At 39.0% G+C, this 22,269-nt stretch overlaps 1 protein-coding gene across 1 annotated transcript in view; it reads left to right on the top strand.

Annotated features, from left to right (window-relative positions):
- Positions 1 to 22,269, top strand: part of LOC138083519 (glycerophosphodiester phosphodiesterase domain-containing protein 4-like) — a 128,573-nt gene that overhangs the window by 33,301 nt on the left and 73,003 nt on the right. The window contains exons 4-9 of the mRNA XM_068977379.1: positions 3,821 to 3,880; positions 14,685 to 14,783; positions 14,854 to 14,947; positions 15,770 to 15,847; positions 17,152 to 17,297; positions 17,681 to 17,763. Of these exons, the coding sequence (XP_068833480.1) occupies positions 3,821 to 3,880; positions 14,685 to 14,783; positions 14,854 to 14,947; positions 15,770 to 15,847; positions 17,152 to 17,297; positions 17,681 to 17,763 (560 nt within the window). The remainder of the gene's footprint in view (positions 1 to 3,820; positions 3,881 to 14,684; positions 14,784 to 14,853; positions 14,948 to 15,769; positions 15,848 to 17,151; positions 17,298 to 17,680; positions 17,764 to 22,269) is intronic.

Raw genomic sequence — 22,269 nt, 5'->3', positions numbered from 1 at the left:
TTTCTAAATTCCATATATATGCATTAGTATACTGTATTGGTGTTTTTCTTTCTGGCTTACTTCACTCTGTATAATAGGCTCCAGTTTCATCCACTTCATTAGAACTGATTCAAATGTATTCTTTTTAATGGCTGAGTAATACTCCATTTGTATATGAAGCACAGCTTTCTTATCCATTCATCTGCTGATGGACATCTAGGTTGCTTCCATGTCCTGGCTATTATAAACAGTGCTGCGATGAACATTGGGGTACTTATATGCAGAGCACATCATGCGAAATGCTGAGCTGAATGAAGCACAAACTGGAATCAAGATTGCTGGGAGAACGTACCTATGGACACCTTATCTTTGACAAAGGAGGAAAGAATATACAATAGATTAAAGACAATCTCTTTAGCAAGTGGTGCTGGGAAAACTGGTCAACCACTTGTAAAAGAATGAAACTAGAACACTTTCTAACACCAAACACAAAAATAAACTCCAAATGGATTAAAGATCTAAACATAAGACCAGAAACTATAAAACTCCTAGAGGAGAATATAGGCAAAACACTCTCCAACATAAATCACAGCAGGATCCTCTATGACCCACCTCCTAGAATATTGGAAATAAAAGCAAAGATAAACAAATGGGATCTAATTAAAATTAAAAGCTTCTGCACAACAAAGGAAACTATAAGCAAGGTGAAAAGACAGCCTTCTGAATGGGAGAAAATAATAGCAAATAAAGCAACTGACAAACAACTAATCTCAAAAATATACAAGCGGCTCCTGCAGCTCAATTCCAGAAAAATAAACGACCCAATCAAAAAATGGGCCAAAGACCTAATTAGACATTTCTCCAAAGAAGACACACAGATGGCTAACAAACACAGGAAAAGATGCTCAACATCACTCATTATCAGAGAAATGCAAATCAAGACCACAGTAAGGTACCATTTCATGCCAGTCAGAATGGCTGTGATCCAACAGTCTAGACTCAATAAATGCTGGAGAGGGAATGCAAACTAGTACAACCACTATGAGAACAGAATGGATATTCCTTAAAAAACTGGAAATAGAACTGCCTTAAGACCCAGCAATCCCACTGCTGGGCATACAGACCGAGGAAACCAGAATTGAAAGAGACACGTGTACCCCAATGTTCATCGCAGAACTGTTTATAATAGCCAGGACATGGAAGCAACCTAGATGTCCATCAGCAGACGAATGGATAAGAAAGGTGTGGTACATATACACAATGGAGTTTTACTCAGCCATTAAAAAGAATACATTTGAATCAGTTCTAATGAGGTGGATGAAACTGGAGCCTATTATACAGAGTGACATAAGCCAGAAAGAAAAACACCAAATACAATATACTAATGCATATATATGGAATTTAGAAAGATGGCAATGATAACCCTGTATGCAAGACAGCAAAAGAGACACAGATGTATAGAACAGTCTTCTGGACTCTGTGGGAGAGGGCAAGGGTGGGATGATTTGGGAGAATGACATTGAAACATGTATAATATCATATAAGAAACGAATCGCCAGTCCAGGTTCGATGCATGATACGGATGCTTGGGGCTGGTGCACTGGGATGACCCAGAGGGATGGTACGGGGAGGGAGGTGGGAGGGGGGTTCAGGATGGGGAACGCGTGTATGCCCTTGGCGGATTCATGTTGATGTATGGCAGAACCAATACAATATTGTAAAGTAATTAGCCTCCAATTAAAATAAATTTAAATTAAAAAAATAATTTTCATTAATTTTTAATGTTCAATTAATTTGTTTTAATTTTAATGGTTATTTTACAGTACTGTGATGGATTTGGCCATGCATCAACACGAGTTGCCACGGGTGTGCATGTGTCCCTCCCATCCTGGGACCCCTTCCCACATCCCTCCCTCCTCTAGGTTGTCCCAGAGCACTGGCTCTGGGTGCCCTGCTTCATGCTTGGAACTTGCATTGGTTATCTATTTTACATATGGTAATGAATTCTGCTTTTATGATATTCATTTCTCTTGGAAGTGTAAAAAATTTGTCTTTGTCTTGAAGTGAACACAGGTGTTTATGTGTACAAGCAACACACTAAGTCTCTTGAAAACTATTTTGAGAAACACTGGCCATTTACTTATTTTCTTTTACTGTTTGAGTAACTTCTTCCTTAAAAATAAAGAAATCTTGTGTATCCCCCCCCAAAAAAAAGATTTCTGGGAGAAATATCAATAACCTCAGATATGCAGATGACACCACTCTTATGGCAGAAAGTGAAGAGGAACTAAAGAGTCTCTTGATGAAAGCGAAAGAGGAGAGTGAAAAAGCTGCTTTAAAACAACATTCAGAAAACTAAGATCATGGCATCTGGTCCCATCACTCCATGGCAAATAGATGGGGAAACAGCAGAAACAGTGACAGACTCTGTTATTGGGCTCCAAAATCACTGCAGATTGTGACTACAACCATGAAATTAAAAGACACTTGCTCCTTGGGAGAAAAGCTATGACCAACCTAGACAGCATATTTAAAAACAGAGAAATTACTTGGCTGACAAAGTCTGTCTAGTCAAAACTATGGTCATGTATGGATGTGAGAGTTGGACTATAAAGAAAGCTGAGCGCTGAAGAATTAATACTTTTGAACTGTGGTGTTGGAGAAGACTCTTGAGAGTCTCTTGGACTGCAAAGAGATGCAACCAGTCAATCCTAAGGAAAATCAGTCCTGATTTTTGGAAGGACTGATGCTGAAGCTGAAACTCCAATACTTTGGCCACCTGATGCGAAGAACTGACTCATTTGAAAAGACCCTGATGCTGGGAAAGATTGAAGGCAGGAACAGAAGGGGACAGCAGAGGATGAGATGGTTGGATGGCAATACCTACTCAATGGACATGAGTTTGAGTAAACTCTGTAAGTTGGTGATGGACAGGGAGGCCTGATGTGCTGCAGTCCATGGTGTCACAAAGAGTCGGACACGACTGAGTGACTGAACTGAACCCAGGGGATGTTGAAGATAAAGGAATAACATCATTTTAGATAGGCTTGTAACAGACCTTGGAAGGCCTGAAAAGTGAGCTAGTGCATTAAGCATAAATCAGATTGCTATTTAGGAAAATCATCCTGGAAGTTGTGGTGTGGAGCCTCAGTTTCTTTTCTTCCAAATGAGCAAGATAATATTTAATAGAATGGTATTTTATAAGGCTGAATAAAGAACAAGTGAACTATATTTGTGAAATTGTTTTGATAAAAATCTGTCTCATACATTCTCTCATTCATATCCTAAGCATCTGAGGACTCTGTTTTTCTGTTCCTGTCTCCACACTGACTTGGTGACTGGTTAGATTTAGCTTCAAATTCAATCTAGGATTTATTGCCTAAATACCCATGTTAATGATAGTGGCTAGTAGTTACAACAGTGGCACTGGCTCCTCAAGAAAGGTTTTTTAGATGACCCTTGGAAAGGCTGACCCCTGACCTCTGTTCTCTAAGAAGTGACTGAGTAATACCTACCAAGAAATTGGTAGGAACTCAAGAAAGATATCAGTACACTAACTTTGCAAAATCCCAGAGAAGATGATGATAAATTCTTCCAGGGGTTGCTGGTGAAAGGTACAAGTAGGAGGTGACACGTGAACTTTCTTTGAAGCTTCAGTGGCATGGGAAGGGGGAGAGCTTTTTAGCAGAGGAACAGAATGGCAAATTCCCAGCATATGAAAACTGCTGATGTAGCAAGAAGTGAATGTAATACCAGACTCTGAAAGAATTTTGAATTCAGGAAAGAGTTTTTGGCAGCATCTTGGGGATTTCAATATAATCTTTTTTTTTTCTTTTTTCAGGTACTTGGGATTTTGTTGCTTTGGGAGGGGATTGAATTGTACCTGCACTGGTGTCATAAGGTAGGACATCTGAATCTTCATTGGAGTCCTGAGACCAGGACTGAATGTGCCTCTTTAGCATTGTGTCAAATAAAGAGCTTCCCTTTGTTTTGTTGTTCCCCTTATAGAAAAAGACTACTTACACCGTTTCAGTTGAAATCATTAAATTTGTAAGAAAGGTAACTGATGTACTGAAGGAACTGAACCTCAACTTTATTTTTTCTCCCTACTCTGGACTCTGTGACTCTGTTCTTCTCATTCCCGTAAAATCTTAGGCAACCTCCATTATTTTCCCAGTCCTTTATAGTCACAAGAACAGTCTAGTTTCATTCATTAAAAATTTCACTTCACTCCAACTTCTTGAAGTATTTCCCTTCCCCAATTTCACATGACCCAGGCCTGGGAACTTGCAATGGTGGAAAGAGCATGATTGTCCTTTTATCTTTCTTCCAGAGTATGGCTCAGGGGAAGGAGAGATAGGATAAAAGAACACAGTCCCACACGGAGGGGTTGGTTCTATCAGGACCAAGTTAATGGAGTTGTTGGCTCTTAACCGCATGGATTTTTCCATGTGTATTTTCAGAGACCCTTCTGCTGACTTCCCTGGTGGCTTAGATGGTAAAGTGTCTGCCTACAATGCGGGAGACCGGGGTTCAATATCCCTGGGTTGGGAAGATCTCCTGGAGAAGGAAATGGCAACCCACTCCAGTATTCTTGCCTGGAAAATCCCATGGATGGAGAAGCCTGGTAGGCTACAGTCCATGGGGTCACAAAGAGTCAGACAAGACTGAGCGACTTCACTTTCACTTTCTAACGTTGAGAACCTTGATTGCAACTCTCTTGGTGAAGTGAATGCCTGTCTTCCTATATGCCCTGATGCTTCTCTGCTGAGGTCCTTTTGACTCTCCCTTAGTTTGAAGCCCTTTAAAGTTATATTAGCAATTACAAGGGATCCATACCTGTTCTGAGGAAGCAGTCATTACTGATCCAACATCTGAAGACATGCAGCTCATTTCCAACACTGCCTGTCTTGTCTTATACTGCCATGGGCTTGAGCATCTCCAGCACAGCCTCTTGGTATTTATAGACTTTTTTTAAGGCATGGTTTTCCTTGTATTTCCTCAAATCCAGGAGCATGTCAAATTCTCTGAGTGATCTCCTTAAATTTCCTCTTTTTCAAAAGGAAAGTATGAACTGAAAATATAAATTTAAGGATTAGAACAGATGGAAATTGAAGTTGTAAGTTCTTACAAGAAAAGAGTGTAGACTGAAAAGTACATAAACAGGCCTGTTGAGATCACCATCTATTTTGGAATTGGGACAGCACTATCAGTTAGTTACTACCAAGTTATAACCCTATAGGTTGTACCATTCTGATGATCATTCTAGCCTTTTACAGAAACCATGCTTACCTTGCTGCTGGCAGTGAGTGCTGCTACTTGGCCTCTGCCACAGTAGAATCTCATCATTGCTTTTGAACTCAGGAAGCCAGTTTGAGTGGCAACACCCCTCACCTTTATCCAGGCATAAAACATGGCCACTCTGGTGCTTTTCAAGGACGCTGACACTTTCTCACTATGTGTTTTTCAGTGTCCTCTGAGACCGCCCATAGAGCCCAGTGTGGTGTGGTTTAGCTTATTATAGGTGATAGCATTCCAGAAACCTTTTCTCAATAAACCATTGAATTCTTTCTTCCATATTACACCAAGAAATCGCTGGCATCCCAATTTTATAATGCATCGGCTACCATTTTTTTTTTAAAGTATAGTTGGTTTACAGTATTATATTAGTATTAGGTATGTAACATAGTAATCAATATATTTATATTTATATGTTTAAAGTATAGTTGGTTTACAGTATTATATTAGTATTAGGTATGTAACATAGTAATCAATATATTTATATTATATTCCATTTAAAATTGTTATAAGCTGTTGGCTATATTCCCTGTGCTGTACATAACATCCTTGTATCTTGCTAAGTTTTATATCTAGTAGTTAGTGTCTCTTAATCCCCTTTCCCTATCTAGCTCCTCCCCTACTCCTTTCTCTGCTAGTGACCACTAGTTTGTTTTCTGTATCTGTGAGTCTGTTTCTGTTCCATTATATTCATTCATTTATTTTGTATATTCTGCATATGCATAAAAACATACAGTATTTCTCATTTTCAGTCTGATGTACTTTACTAAGCATAGTATCTTCCAGGCCCATCCATTTTTTGCAAATGGAAAAGTTCCATTTTTATGTCCTAGTTGTATTCCATTGTGTGTAACTACACACACACACACACACACACACACACACACACACTCATCACATCATTTTATCCATTCATCTGTTGTTGATGAACAGTTAGGTTGCTTCCCCATCTTGGCTATTGTAAATAAAGCTGCTATGAGCATTGGGGTTCATATTTCTTTTTGAATTGATGTTTTCATTTTCTTTAGCATAACCCCAGGAATGGAATTGGTGGAACATATGGTAGTTCTGTTTTCAATTCTTTTGAGGACCCTCCGTACTGTGTTTCATAGTGGTTGTATTAATTTACATTTGTACCAATGTGTACTAGGATTCCCTTTTTTCCACATCCTTGCCAACATTTATTATTTGTTGAATTTTTGACAATGGCCATTCTGACAGGTGTGAGGTGATAGCTCACTGTGGTTTTGCTTTGCATTTTTATGATGATTAGTGATGTTGAGCATCTTTTCATGTGCCCTTTTCACCATCTCTATGTCTTCTTTGGAAACATGTCATTCAGGTCTTGTGCCCGATTTTAAATTGGGTTGTTTCTTTTTTTAATGTTGAGCTGTATGAGCTCTTTATATATTTTGGATGTTAACCCCTTATCAAGCATGTGATTTCCACATATCTTCTCTCATTCAAAAGATAGTCTTTTCATTTTGTTGATTTTTTTTTCCTTTGCTGTATCAGTTCAGTTCAGTTGCTCAGTCATGTCTGACTCTTTGCGACCCCATGAACTGCAGCACACCAGGCCTCCCCATCCAATACCAACTCCCCAAGCCCACCCAAACTCATGTCCAAGAATCAGTTATGCCATCCAACCATCTCATCGTCTGTCGTCTCCTTCTCCTCCTGCCATCAATCTTTCCCAGCATCAGGGTCTTTTCAAATGAGTCAGCTCTTTGCAACAGGTGGCCAAAGTATTGGAGTTTCAGCTTCAACATCAGACCTTCCAATGAACACCCAGGACTGATCTCCTTTAGGATGGCCTGGTTGGATCTCCTTGGAGTCCATGGGACTCTCAAGAGTCTTCTCCAACACCACAGTTCAAAAGCATCAATTCTTTGGTGCTCAGCTTTCTTTATAGACCAACTCTCACATACATCCATGACTACTGGAAAAACCATAGCCTTGACTAGATGGACCTTTGTTGGCAAAGTAATGTCTCTGCTTTTTAATATGCCGTCTAGGTTGGTCATAACTTTGCTTCCAAGGAGTAAGCGTCTTTTAATTTCATGGCTGAAATCACCATCTGTGATTTTGGAGCCCAGAAAAATAAAGACTCTCACTGTTTCCACTGTTTCCCCATCTATTTCCCATGAAGTGATGGGATCAGATGCCATGATCTTAATTTTCTGAATGTTGAACTTTAAGCCAATTTTTTCACTCTCCTCTTTCACTTTCATCAACAGGCTCTTTAGTTCCTCTTCACTTCCTGCCATGAGGATGGTGTCATCTGCATATCTGAGGTTATTGATATTTCTCCTGACAATCTTGATTCCAGCTTGTGCTTTCTCCAGCCCAGTGTTTCTCATGATGTACTCTGCATAGAAGTTAAATAAGCAGGGTGACAATATACAGCTTTGACGTACTCTTTTTCCTATTTGGAACCAGTCTGTTGTTCCATGTCCAGTTCTAACTGTTCCTTCCTGACCTGCATACAGGTTTTTCAAGAGGCAGATCAGATGGTCTGGTATTCTCATCTCTTTCAGAATTTTCCACAGTTTATTGTGATCCACACAGTCAAAGGCTTTGACATAGTCAATAAAGCAGAAATAGATGTTTTTCTGGAACTCTCTTGCTTTTCCGAAGATCCAGTGGATGTTGGCAATTTGGTCTCTGGTTCCTCTGCCTTTTCTAAAACCAGCTTGAACATCTGGAAGTTCACGGTTCACGTACTGTTGAAGCCTGGCTTGGAGAATTTTGAGCATTACTTTACTAGCGTGTGAGATGAGCACAATTGTGCAGTAGTTTGAGCATTCTTTGGCATTTCCTTTTTTTGGGATTGGAATGACAACTGACCTTTTCCAGTCCTGTGGTCACTGCTGAGTTTTCCAAACTTGCTGGCATATTGAGTGCAGCACTTTCACAGCATCATCTTTCAGGATTTGAAATAGCTCAACTGGAATTCCATCACCTCCACTAGCTGTGTTAGTAGTGATGCTTCCTAAGGCCCACTTGATATCACATTTCAGGATGTCTGGCTCTAGGTGAGTGATCACACCATGTTGTTTAACTGGGTCATGAAGATCTTTTTTATACAGTTCTCCTGTGTATTCTTGCCACCCCTTCTTAATATCTTCTGCTTCTGTCAGGTCCATACCATTTCTGTCCTTTATAGAGCCCATCTTTGCATGAAATGTTCCCTTGGTATCTCTAATTTTCTTGAAGAAAACAACACAAGAGAAAACTCTACAGATGGACATCACCAGATGGCCAACACTGAAATCAGATATATTATATTCTTTGCAGCCAAAGGTGGAGAAGCTCTATACAGTCAGAAAAAACAAGACCAGGAGCTGACTGTGGCTTAGATCATGAACTTCCTATTGCCAAATTCAGACTTAAATTGAAGAAAGTGGGGAAAACCACTAAACCATTCAGCTGTGACCTAAATCAAATCCCTTATGATTATACAGTGGAAGTGAGAAATAGATTTAAGGGACTAGATCTGATAGACAGAGTGCCTGATGAACTATGGAGAGAGGTTCATAACATTGTACAGGAGACAGGGATCAAGACCATCCTCAGGAAAAAGAAATGCAAAAAAGCAAAATGGCTGTCTGAGGAGGTCTTTCAAATAGCTGTGAAAAGAAGAGAAGTGAAAAGCAAAGGAGAAAAGGAAAGATATACCCATTTGAATGCAGAGTCCCGAAGAATAGCAAGGAGAGATAAGAAAGCCTTCCTCAGGGATCAATTCAAAGAAATAGAGGAAAAGAATAGAATGGGAAAGACTAGGGATCTCTTCAAGAAAGTTACAGATACCAAGGGAACATTTCATGCAAAGATGGGCACAATAAAGGACAGAAATGGTATGGACCTTTGCTGTATACAAGCTTTTAATTTTAATTAGGTCTTATTTATTTATTTATTTATTTTTCCCTTGCTTGAGGAGATGAACCCAAAAAATATTCTATGACTTACATCAGGGAGTGTTATTGCTTGTGTTTTCTTCTAGAAGTTTTATTATTTCCAGTCTTAAATTTAGGTCTTTGATCCATTTTGAGTTTATTCTTATATATGGTGTGAGAAAATGTTCTAACTTCTTTCTTTTACATGTACCACTCTAGCTTTCCCAGCACCACTTATTGAAGAGACTGTCTTTTCCCCAGTGTACATTTTGCATGTGCAGGCCACTACTGAGCCAAGGTTTCAGAAAATGAAACAAGCAGTTAGAATCATTTTACAATATATAATACCTGAATTCTGGTATAGTGAATTCAGAATCTCTGGTAAGTGCACACTTATCAACATTTTGTTGTTGTTCAGTCACTGTCATGTCCAACTCTTTGCACCCCATGAACTGCAGCACACCAGGCCTCCCTGTCCTTCACTATCTTCCTCAGTTTGCTCAAACTCATGTCCATTTAGTCAGTGATCCATTGCCCTCAAACTTTCCCAGTATCAGGGTCTTTTCTAGTGAGTTGGCTTTTTGCATCAGGTGGCAAAAATATTGGAGCTTCAGCTTCAGCGCCAGTCCTTCCAGTGAATATTCAGGGTTGATTTCCTTTAGGATGGATAAATAAATAAATTACACACAAACGCATGCACGCACGCACGCACGCACACACGTAGTGAAAGTCGCTCAGTCATGTCCGACTCTTTGCAACCCCATGGACTATACAATCCATGGAATTCTCTGGGCCAGAATACTGGAGTGGGTAGTCTTTCCCTGCTCCAGGGAATCTTTTCAACCCAGGGATTGAACCCAGTCTCCTGCACTGCAGGCGGATTCTTTACCAGCTGAGTCACAAGAGAAGCCCATACGTACATAAGTTTAGCCCAGTCTTGAATTCTTTTCTCCTTGTTTTAACAATCTTAGGAATTTTTTTGTACATAGACTGTAGAGTTTGGTCAATGAATTTAATAAAGCCATCTCTTGAAGTATTCTTAGGTCTAATTCTGATTATAAGTCTGTAGACAAATAGGAAAAGGAGTACGTCAAGGCTGTATATTGGCACCCTGCTTATTTAACTTATATGCAGAGTACAGCATGAGAAATGCTGGGTTGGAGGAAGCACAAACTGGAATCAAAATCACCGGGAGAAATATCAATAACCTCAGATATGTAGATGACGCCACCCTTATGGCAGAAAGTGAAGAAGAACTAAAAAGCTTCTTGATGAAAGTGAAAGAGGAGAGTGAAAAAGTTGGCTTAAAGCTCAACATTCAGAAAACGAAGATCACGGCATCTGGTCCCATCACTTCATGGGAAATAGATGGGGAAACAGTGGAAACAGTGGCTGACTTTATTTTTCTGGGCTCCAAAATCACAGATGGTGATTGCAGCCATGAAATTAAAAGACGCTTGCTCCTTGGAAGCAAAGTTATGACCAACCTAGACAGCATATTAAAAAGCAGAGACATTACTTTGCCATCAAAGGTCCATAATCAAGGCTATGGTTTTTCCAGTAGTCATGTATGGATGTGAGACTTGGACTATAAAGAAAGCTGAGCGCCGAAGAATTGATGCTTTTGAACTGTGGTGTTGGAGAAGACTCTTGAGAGTCCCTTGGACTGCAAGGAGATCCAGCCAGTTCATCCTAAAGGAGATCAGTCCTGGGTGTTCATTGGAAGGTCTGATGTTGAAGCTGAAACTCCAATACTTTGGCCACCTGATGCGGAGAGCTGACTCATTTGAAAAGACCCTGATGCTGGGAAAGATTGAGGTAGGAGGAGAAGGGGATGACAGAGGATGAGATGGTTGGATGTAGTCACCGCCTCGATGCACATGGGTTTGGGTGAACTCCGGGAGTTGGTAATGGACAGGGAGGCCTGGCATGCTGCAGTTCATGGGGTTGCAAAGAATCGCACACGACTGAGCAACTGAACTGACCTGAGACAATGGAAAGTGATGCAGGTGAGGTATGAGAAAGAATGGGCACCCCCTTGAAAGGTGACCACCTTAGTCAGGGCTTCATCCATCGAAGGATTAGGTTTCCTGGACTTGTGAGGAGAGATTGCTTCTGTTGACAACAGGGATTCTGTGGAGCTTGGAGTTTCATTTTTAGTGTGCAAAGAATAAACCTGGAAGGAAAGGGTTAGTACCAGGCCTGTAAACTATTCTCCTTCCACTTAGGCATGTTCAAAGAGGAATGAATGACCACAATCAAAACTCTTTATAAACATACCGAAGGTATTTAAACATACTAAAAATAGTTATTAGTCAAAAGATAATGAAGAATTTTTATCTATGAAAATTTCTAGCAGAATATAACCTGGTATATTTGGGTTGCTTATTGTAAATAATCTTGAAATTTATAAATTTGTATGGTGGGAGACATGGCTGACCCAAGTTGCATAATTAATGGGATATAAGATAAGGATGCTCCATAACTCAAAAGGCTCCTTCGTGAATCGAAGTTTCCATACATTTTGCTCAAAACACACACCTCACATTAACAAATTTCTTTTTATTGAAGTATAGTTGATTTGCTTCATGGCATATAGAAGGGGAAAAAGTGGAAAGAGTGAAAGATTTTATTTTCTTGGGCTCCAAAATTACTGTAGATGGTGACTGCAGCCATGAAATTAAAAGATGCTTGCTCTTTGTAAGGAAAAGTTGCGAGAAAGCTAGGCAGTGTATTAAAAAGCAGAGACATCACTTTGCTGACACAGGTCCTTTTAAACAAAGCTATTATTTTTCCAGTAGTCATGTGAGAGTTGTGAGAGTTGGGACATAAAAAAGGCTGAGCACTGAAAAATTGGTGCTTTCAAACTGTAGTGCTGGAGAAGACTTGAGGGTCCCTTGGACTGCAAGGAGATCAAACCAGTCAATCCTAAAGGAGATGACCCCAATCAATCCTAAAGGAGATCACCCCTGAATATTCATTGGAAGGCCTGATGCTGAAGCTGAAGCTCTAATACTTTGGACCACCTGATGTGAAGAGCTGACTCATTGGAGAAGACCCTGATTCTTGGAAAGATTGAAGGCAAAAGGAGAAGGGAATGCAGAGGATGAGATGGTTAGAGAGCATCACTGACTCAATGAACATGAGTCTGAGCAAACTCTGGGAGATAGTGAAGGACAGGGAAACCTGGCGTGCTGAGTGCATGGTGTCACCCAGAATTGGATACAACTTAGAAACTAAACAACAGCTTAGCTGATTTACAGTGTTGTTTTAGGGGTACAGCCAAGTGATCATTTATAAACACACATGCATATATATTCTTTTTAAGATTCTTTCCCATTATAAATCACTATAAGACGTTGAGTATAGTTCCCTGTGCTATGCAGTAGATCCTTGTGTTTTAATCCATTTCATATATAGTAATGTGTATTTGTTAATCCCAAACTCCTCTTTTTTCCCTCCCCTTCTCCTTTCCCCTTTGGCAACCATAGTTTGTTTTCTGTGTCTGTGAATCTATTTCTGTTTGGTAAATAACTTCATTTGTATCTTTTTTTAGATTCTGCATATAAATGAAATCATATGATATTTGCCTTTCAATCTGACATACTTAGTTTGGCAAGGTCTAGATTCATCTGTGTTATTGCACTTGGCAATATTTCATTTTTTTTAATGGCTAAGTAAGATTCCATTGTATCTGTGTACCACATTTTCTTTGTGCATTCATCTGTTGATAGACATTCATGTTGCTTTCATGTCTTGGCTATTGTAAATAGTGCTGCAATGAACATTGGGGTTCATGTATTGTTTCAGACCATGTTTTTCTCTAGATATATACCCAGGAGTGGTGTTGCAGGGTCATATGGTAGCTCTACTTTTAGTTTTTTAAGGAACCTCCAACCATTTTCCCATGGCTGCACCAGTTTACATTCCTACCAACAGTTTAGGAGGGTTCCCTTTTATCTACACCTCTCCAGCAATTATTATTTGTAGACTTTTTTTGACAGCCATTCTGACTGGTGTGAGTTGATACCTCATTGTAGTTTTGATTTGCATTTCTCTAATAATTGGTGCTCTTGAGCATCTTTTCATTTCCCTGTTGGCTATCTATATGTTTTCTTTGGCAAAAGGTCTGTTTAGGTCTTCTTCCCATTTTTGATTGGGTTGTTTCATTTTTTGATAGTTGCAGCATTTGCAAATATTTTGTCTTCTTCTGTGGATTGTCTTTTCATTTTGTTCTTGGTTTCCTTTGCTGTGCAAAAACTTTTAAGTTTAACTAGGTCTCATTTGTTTATTTTTGCTTTTATTTCCATTATTCAAGAAAATGGATTCCAAAAAATATTGCTACAAAAAACACACCTCATATTTTAAGTCCAGGATCAGCACGTATCCTAATATAGGAGAGGAAAGACATTTTTATGAATAGCTGCATTTGATAGAATCAGATTTTTCCACAAGAAAAATTTTTATCTTTAATTGACTATATCATTTCAATCATTAGTGAAGTTTGGTGTTGGGTGTGATCACAGAATCACAGAAGATTCATATGAATCTTATTTGACAGTCAAACCCTTGTGTTGTAATGCATTTGGTTTGCTAATAGGTTAAGATTTCTGCATCTGTTAATAGGAGAAATTGGACTATAATTTTTCTCTCTTGTAATGTCCTTATTGAATTTGAATATCAATGTTTTGTTGGCTTCATAAGACAAGTTAGAGAGCATTCCCTCTTTTTTATTCTCTAGGAGAGCTTGTTAAAGTGGAAATATTTCTTTCTTAAATGTTTGGAAAATTAACCATTGAAGGCAGTATAACCTGGAATTATTTTTTGAGAAGGTTTAATTATGGAATCAATTGCTTTTATATAGAGATTATGAGAGAGTGGGAACCAAGTATTCTTTACAGGCAACATAGAAGCAGAAAAACTATATTTGAAGGAGAGAAATTTAAAGTTGTATATTCTTGGTCTCAGTGTTCTTTCTCAATGAAATAATTAGTGTTCTGGCTAACAGATACTTTTCATCTGTTCAACAAATGTTTACTGGGTATTTTATATGAATCAGACATATTCTGCAAGGCAGTGAAGATATAATTATAAACAAATATTGTCCTTGACCTCTTGAAACTTACAGTCAGCTGGGGAAAACATTCACTGAGAAGGTACTTACTTATAAAATATTTTTTACTTGTTACCATATTGAGTCATATAAAAGAGTAGTGAATATTTATAATAGCCATTATTGAAGCTGAGTGAGACATGCCAGGCCCAGCTGAGGTGGAGATGATAAGTTAGTAAAGGTATCAGGCCATATACATAGCTGTGTAATTTTTTTTCTCCAGAAAGCAAAGAAGGTAAATTATTGAATTCATCTAATATTGAGCATTTGCAGGTTGGTTAGGTTAAAAGGATGAGGAAATGAGGACCCAGACACTATAGGCACACATACATTTCCTAAGGATGGTTCTCATCCAAGATTAGTGCTTGGAAGTCAGGAAATTCTTTTTGTTTCCCCAGACCCTGATTCTGCTAGTGATTGTGATATGCTCATTTTTTTTCTGGATTTTATTCACTTACTGGAAGGACAGATGGCTCACCGTTGGGCTGTCACTGCAGGTAAGCACCATTCTTAGTTGTAGCCCTGTCTGTTCAAATGTGTTCAGCCTGACTTTTGGCTTTCTCCCAGGTCTTTGCTCCCTACATACACCTGAGCAGCATAGCTATGATGGTTATTCTTTCATGGCCTTTGGCTTTCTACTTGATCCATTTGGAAGGAGAAGGTATGTTCTGTGGGTGAAACCTTGCCTGATCCTTTCAGTTCTGCCTTTAACTTCTGTACCTTACTCAGTGAAACAAGCTGGATAGGTAGCCACCAGTATACCTCTTTGAAATTCATTCAGCTTATTACTCAGTCAAGCTCCGTATAGTTAGACAACCCCACATGACCTATCATAGCATTTCCCTGATCAAACCAATCTTCTTGTCAAGAGGGATTCTTCTTCTAGAAAAATAAGAATTTTCTCTCTTTTGTTACACATTGACTGTCTTGAAATGGATTGGGATTAGGGAGAGAATAGAGGTAGTTTTATTTGACCAGAATGATGTTATAAATCCCAGTTCTTTAAGTTTGTATTTAAATATTACTAGTTTCAACTCATGAACCAGGTGCAGATATCCATGGGTACATCTTAGTAACTCAGAGTAGAAGTGTGTGAGTCCCTGTCACATCTGGGAACTTCCCCAGAAGCAGAAATATGTGCCTCTGTTCCTCTCCATTCTTTGTCCTAATATCATGGAAACAAATAAGAATCAGAGGTGTACTTGAAACTGTTTTGAGAATGGAGTTATCTCTCCACACCCTTACTGAGAAACCAGGAGGACCTTCTGTCTGTGTCTTTTTGATTACTGGTTAAACAAGGAGTTGCTTGCATTCTACTTGTTCGTACAGATGCAGGCAAGAGAAAGACTAGGATTGCAGTGTTGCCCTTGTGTGTTTGTATATGTGTATATATTGTAGGTGGAGGGTGAATTTTAGGAAATGTTTCTGGGGGCAAGATCTTAGAAGAAACAATAATTAACTCTTTTCTTTTCCTAAATTTTAGCTAGAATCAGAAGATACCAGATGACATGTAATGAGAGAAAAAGAAACAAGAGGTGTAATGTGCTCACAAAGTTGAGAGGTTAGAGTTGAAGATCTATGTTCGAAAGTGACATAGGTGGTAATTTTAAAACTTACAAATGGGTAAAATGTTCAGAGGTCTAAAGTAGTAAGTGGGAAATGGCCAATGATAAATAGGTATTATGGTCAGGCTCTGTGTGTGTGTGTGTGCGTGTGTGTGTGTGTGTGTGTGTGTGTGAGAGAGAGCGAGAGAGAGCGAGAGAGAGAGAGAGAGCGAGAGAGAGAGAGAGAGAGAGAGAGAGAGAGAGAGAGAGAGAGAGAGAGAGAGAGAGAACGAGCACAAAATACTGAGTACCTGTGGTGTCAACTATTGTATCAATTCTATGAAGTAGATGTTGGTAGCAAGATAGCTCCATTTTTCAGAATGAAGATAATGAAGACCCAGAGAGGTTAAGCAACATGTCTGAGTCACACAGTTAGAAAGTGGTAGCATCTGACGTTGAATTCACATTTCTGTCAACTACTATCCCGTCTGGGCTTCCCCAGTGGCTTAGTAGGTAGAGAATCTGCCTGCCATGCAGGAGACTCAGGTTCAGTCCCTGGGTCAGCAAGACCCTTGGAGTAGGAAAATGGCAACCCACTCTAGTATTCTTGCCTGAAAAATCCCATGGACAGAGAAGCCTGGAAGGCTAGTCCAAAGGGTCACAGTTGGACACACAACCAAACACACATCAGCACTATCCCTTCTATTCTACCTTACTGCCTGAAATAGAGGCATTTAAAGCTTATCTTTGGCCTTCCCTGGTGGCTCAGTGGTAAAGAATCCACCCGCCAATGCAGAAGATGTGAGTTTGATCCATCAGTTGGGAAGAGACCCTGGAGAAGAAAACGCCAGTCCACTCCAGTCTCCTCTCTGGGAAACCCATGGATGGAGGAGCCCAGTGTGCTACAGTCCATGGGTCACAAAGAGGCAGACATGACTCAGTGACTAACAAAGCTTATTTTTAAAGGGCTTCCTGGCTTTCTCAGAACCAACTAAACTCCTCTTTCTGAGAAGATATTCCTTAACAGTCCCTCTTTTTCCTTTGCTTCCCACCTCTTGTACAATTCATTCCTTTGTAAATTTAATTTGTAACAGTAGTGACTTAATAATAATGCTTATATTTGGATATTCCTGTGTTTTCAAATCACTGAGAGAACATAAGGATATGAAAGAAATATAGAGTAAATCAGTGAGTCTACAGAGTTAGTGAACCCATGGACTGAGTATTTATTGGTTGTTGCTTGGGGATAGTTGCTTGGGATGGTTCTCCATTCCTGTTTGCTTTTTCCCCCCCTTACTTCCTCCTCCTTCAACTTTTTCAGCTCTACAAGTGGCTATTGGATTGCCCTTTTTTCTTATCCTTTTGTGTCTCTATTTGCTTCCATTGGGGAATTTTTCTCCCTGCGTTCAGGAGAAGAATAAATTGGCATCCAAGCCGGACTTCTTTGGACATAGAGGTGCACCCATGGTAGGTCTGAGCATGAAGAATGTGGGTGAGTAAATGTGTGCATGGGTGTAGAGGGCCCATCAGATCCTCAGAACCCCCTGGAGAAGTAAAGGGGTTGACTTGAAATGACAAGAATAAGTAATTAATTGTAGAGGTTGGACTTGGACTAACCTAATTATCAGTCCATTTCTCTTTATTGTGTCCAGTGATATTGCCTCAGATGAGCAGAGTCCCTGAATTAGATTTGGTAGACAAGAATGTAGGCAGGTTCTTTGAACAAAGAGCCAAGGGAACCAAATTTTGCTTTCTAAAGTCCTTTCTTACTGGGCCCTGTCACTACCCTAAAAGGGATGTCAGCAGAAAAGACTGTGAAATTAAAGGCCTAATGTCCTTTTCTTCCACAGCTGGGGCCTGAGAATACCATCATGTCCTTTGAGAAGGCTGTTGAACATGGGGCCTATGGACTGGAGAGTGATGTACATATAAGGTAGGAAAGAAGGGACCAGAGTGGGAGGAGAAAAGACCAGTGGATGACTCTAGCCTGGCCCAAGCTGTAGAGAGGGCAAGCCCTGGGAAGTTTCTCCCTTATTAACCGGGTACATCTGTAGATAACACACATACATAAATCACTTCTCCTTTACAAACCACATATCTGCACCCCTACATTCTCAATCACAGACTCATAAATCACACACTCTATATAGTCTCCACAAATAGCTCAAATTTGTGTCCCCTGCCAACATGCTTACAACTTGTCCCCATGCCCTATCTTAGCAATCTATTTAATTAATTAGTTAGCATTCCCTGGGCACCTACTATATCCTTCTTTTGAGTGCTAGGGAGGGGGAGATGAGTGAGATAGAGTTCTGTCCAAGAGCTGTTCCCAGCCAGTGAAGGAGACATGGCATGTTTACATAGAACCTTATTCCTTTTATGGATCTTAACATTTTAAATAACATTTTCCAGGGCCTTTGAATAATACTTAGGCATTTTAGTTAAATGCTTTAGATGTTTTAAACTGCAATTATGCATTTAATGTGTTTTCTTTTTTAGGTACTGCAGTTTCAGTCTTTTCAGACTACTTGAGTAATTCTTACAAATCTAGCACATTAAATGTATAACTATATACATTATTTGATATATTTCAAATCCTTTTATAAATGAGATGTGAATTTATAATCACAAATCTAGATCAGTTACTCAATTTCATATTTTAAATTGGATTTACAAAGGTAAACTTTCCAAATTGCCTTAAAGATAATTTTACTTAAAATTTACTTAAAATGCCAAATACCCAAAGATTCAAGTACAAATATTAATAACATGTATGCTTTATGAACATACATATATTTAATTCTTCATTTCTCTACTTTGAAATGTACCTACTCACTAAGAAGACAATTAGGTCATTGAGGTTGCTTTGCCAAGTAAATATTTTGTGTTGGCCTCATTTTTTCAATTAAAATTTTTTGAAGTAAAATACAGAACATTAAATTTACTATGCTTACTATTCTAAGATGTATGTATCAGTGGTATTTTACATATTTTTAATGTTGCGGAAACTTCAGCCAACTATCTCTGTGACTTCTTTTCATCTTGTTAAAGCTTTAGACCCATTAAACAATGATGCCCCATTCCCTCCTCCCCCACCCCCCAGCCCCTAGAAACTCCATTGTACTTTTCTGTCTCCATGACTTTGTCTATATTTTAGGTACCTCATATAAATGTATAATTCATATAGTATGTGATTTTTTTTGTGACTGGCATGTCTGTCAGTTAGTCTTGTAGTCTTCAAGTTCATTCATATTTTATTTCAAAATTGCCATCCTAAAAGGATGAATAATATTCTACCATATATATATATATATATATATATATATATATATACACACACACACACATATATGTATATACACTTGCATTTTGCTTTCGTCAGTTTTGACACTTGGGTTGGTTTTATATTTTAGTTATAGTTAATAATGCTGCTTTGAACATGGGTGTATAAATATCTATTTGAGACTGCTTTCAGTTCTTTGGGGGTGTATGTCCAGAAAGGGAATTGCTGGGTTACAATGATAATTCTCTTTTTAATTTGTTGAAGGACTGTCCTAGAGTTTTCCACAGTAGTTGCATCATTGTATGTCCCCACTTACAGTGTAGAAGTCTTCTAATTTCTCCACATCTTTGCCAACAGTAGTTGTTTTATGTTCTTTTGGTGGGAGCCATCTAGTGGATGTGAAGTATGATATCTCATTATAATTTTGATTTGCATTTCCCTAGTGATAACTAATGTTGACCATATTTTCCTCTATTCACTATCTATCTATAATCTTTGGAGAAATGTCTATTCAAGTCCTTTGCCCATGTTTGAATTTTTTGTTTTTTTAGTTTTCTGAATTTGATTTTAAAAAATTGAAATACAGTTGATTTATATTGCTGTGTTAGTTTCAGGTGTATAGCAAAATGATTCACATCTATCTGTCTCTGTCCTTTTTCAGATTCTTTTCTAGGGTTGTATTTTTTTGCTGTTGAGTTTTAGAAGTTCTCTCTATATTTTGGATATTAATCATTTATCACATATTTAACTTGAAAATATTTTCCCATTCTGTAGATTGCTTTTTTACTCTATTGATATTGTCTTTTGATGCACAAAATGTTAAATAGTAATGAAGGCCAATTAGTTTATTTACATTGTTGTTGCCTGTATCTTTATTTTCATATCCAAGAAATCATTGCCACATCATTGCCAAATATATTTTCCCCTGTATTTTCTACTAAGAGATACATTGTTTTAGTTTTTACATTTAGTTCTTTGATCCGTTTTGAGTTTTTGTATATGATGTTAGGCAGTGGTCCAGTTTTATTCTTTTCATGTGAATATCCAGCACCATTTGTTGAAAAGATTGTTTTTTTTCTCTCTGTTGAATGGTCTTGCTACCCTTGCCAAAAGCCATTTGACCATATATGCAAGGGTTTATATCTGGACTGTGTTCTGTTCCTTGTCTGTTTGTCTTTATTCCAGTACCCTACTGTTTTGATTACTGTAGGTTTGTAATAAGTTTTTAATCAAGAAGTGTTAGTACTCTAGTTTTTTCTTTTTTAAGATTGTTTTGGTTTGGGATCCATCGTGATTCCATATGAATTTTAGGATGACTTTTTCTTTCTTCAAAAAATGTCATTGGAGGCCAAGATAATAAGAGAGTAGGATAACCATGAGCTTGTCTGCTTCCATGGGCACACCAGAACTGCAACTACTTACAGAGAAACTATCCATGAGAATGACCTGAAGACTAGCAGAAAAGATTTTCTACAAATAAAGATATAAGGAAGGAACCACAGTGAGACAGGTAGGAGGGGCAGTGATTTGGTATAGTTAAGACTTTATACCCCAGGGTAGGTATAATGCAAATATAAGTATTATCACAGAGGTTCTTCCCAAGGAGTGAGGAGTTTGAGCCTTACATTGGGATTCCCACCTCAGAGGTCTTGCACTGGGAAGATGAACCCCAAGAGCATTTCACTTTGGGTGAGTAGGGTTTACTTTTGGGAGAGCCAGAGGGCTGTGGGAAATAGAGACTCCATACTTAAATAGAAAACACAAGCGTTCACACATTTGTGAGATTCAGGGCAGAAACAGTGATTTGAAAGAATCTTTGGTCAGACTCACTTGATGATCTTTGAGAACCATCTGGAGAGACAGGAGGTAGTTGAAACTCATCATGGACACATAGACACTGGCAGCAGTGGTGCTAGAGAAGACTCTTGAGAGTCCCTTAGACTGGCCAAGAGATCAAACTAGTCAATCCTAAAGAAAATCAACCCTGAATATTCATTGGAAGGACTGATACTGAAGCTGAAGCTCCAGTACTTTGGCCACCTGATGCAAAGAGGTCATTGGAAAAGACCCCGATTCTGGGAAAGATTGAAGGCAGAAGGAGAAGAGAGTGACAGAGGTTGAGAGGGTTGGATAGCATCACTGATGCAATTGACATGAACTTGGCCAAACTCCAGGAGATGATGAGGTACAGGGAAGCCTGGCATGTTGCAGTCCATGGAGTCATGACAAACCGGCCGTGACTTGGTGACTGAACAACAATCAGAGACTTCTGATACAACCTTAAGCATACTGACATTCACATTTGGGAGGGGGTTCTCATAATGAGAAGCCCTTAAGAAGGAAATGGAAGCCTACTCCAGTATTCTTGCCTGGGAAATCCCATGGATAGAGGAGACTGACAAGCTATAGTTCCTGGGGTAGCAAAGAGTCAGACATGGTTTAGTGATTAAACAGCAAGTAGCAGCAGCAGAAAGAGGGGAGAGAAGGTGTGCAGAGAATATATTTGAAGACATAATAGCTGAAAACTTTCCTAACCTTGAAAAGGAAACAGACATCCAAGTCAAAGAAGGACAGAGAATACCAAACAGCTCAAACCCAAAGAAGTTCACACCAAGACAAGTTGTAATTGAAATGGCAAAAGTTAAAGAGAAAATCTTAAAAGCAGCAAGGGAAAAGCAAAACGTTATGTACAAAGGAATTCCTATAAGATTTTGAGCCAAGTTTTTGGCAGAAACTATGCGGGCCATGAAGGTCAATTATTTAAAACAATAAACAGGAAAAATCTATAACCAGGAATGCTCTACAAGCTTCTCACTCACATTTGAAGGTGAAATAAAGTTTGATCCAACCAGTCAGTCCTAAAGGAAATCAGTCCTGAATATTCATTGGAAGCTAAAACTCCAATTTTTTGGCCACCTGATGTGAAGAACTGACTCACTGGAAAAGACCCTGATGCTGGGAAAGATTGAAGATGGGAGGAGAAGGGGACAACAGAGGATGAGATAGTTGGATGGCATCACCGACTCAGTGGACATGAGTGTGAGTAAGCTCCTGGAGTTGGTGTTGGACAGGGAAGCCTGGTGTGCTGCAGTCCATGGGGTCACAGAGAGTCGGACACAACTGAGTGACTGAATTGAACTGAACGCTAAAAGAATT

Source organism: Capricornis sumatraensis, chromosome 8 (genome assembly GCF_032405125.1).
Source record: "Capricornis sumatraensis isolate serow.1 chromosome 8, serow.2, whole genome shotgun sequence".
In the NCBI taxonomy this organism is placed as follows: Eukaryota; Metazoa; Chordata; class Mammalia; order Artiodactyla; family Bovidae; genus Capricornis; species Capricornis sumatraensis.
The sequence above is the reverse complement of the archived record's forward strand: the minus strand, read 5'-3'. Positions and strand labels throughout refer to the sequence as shown.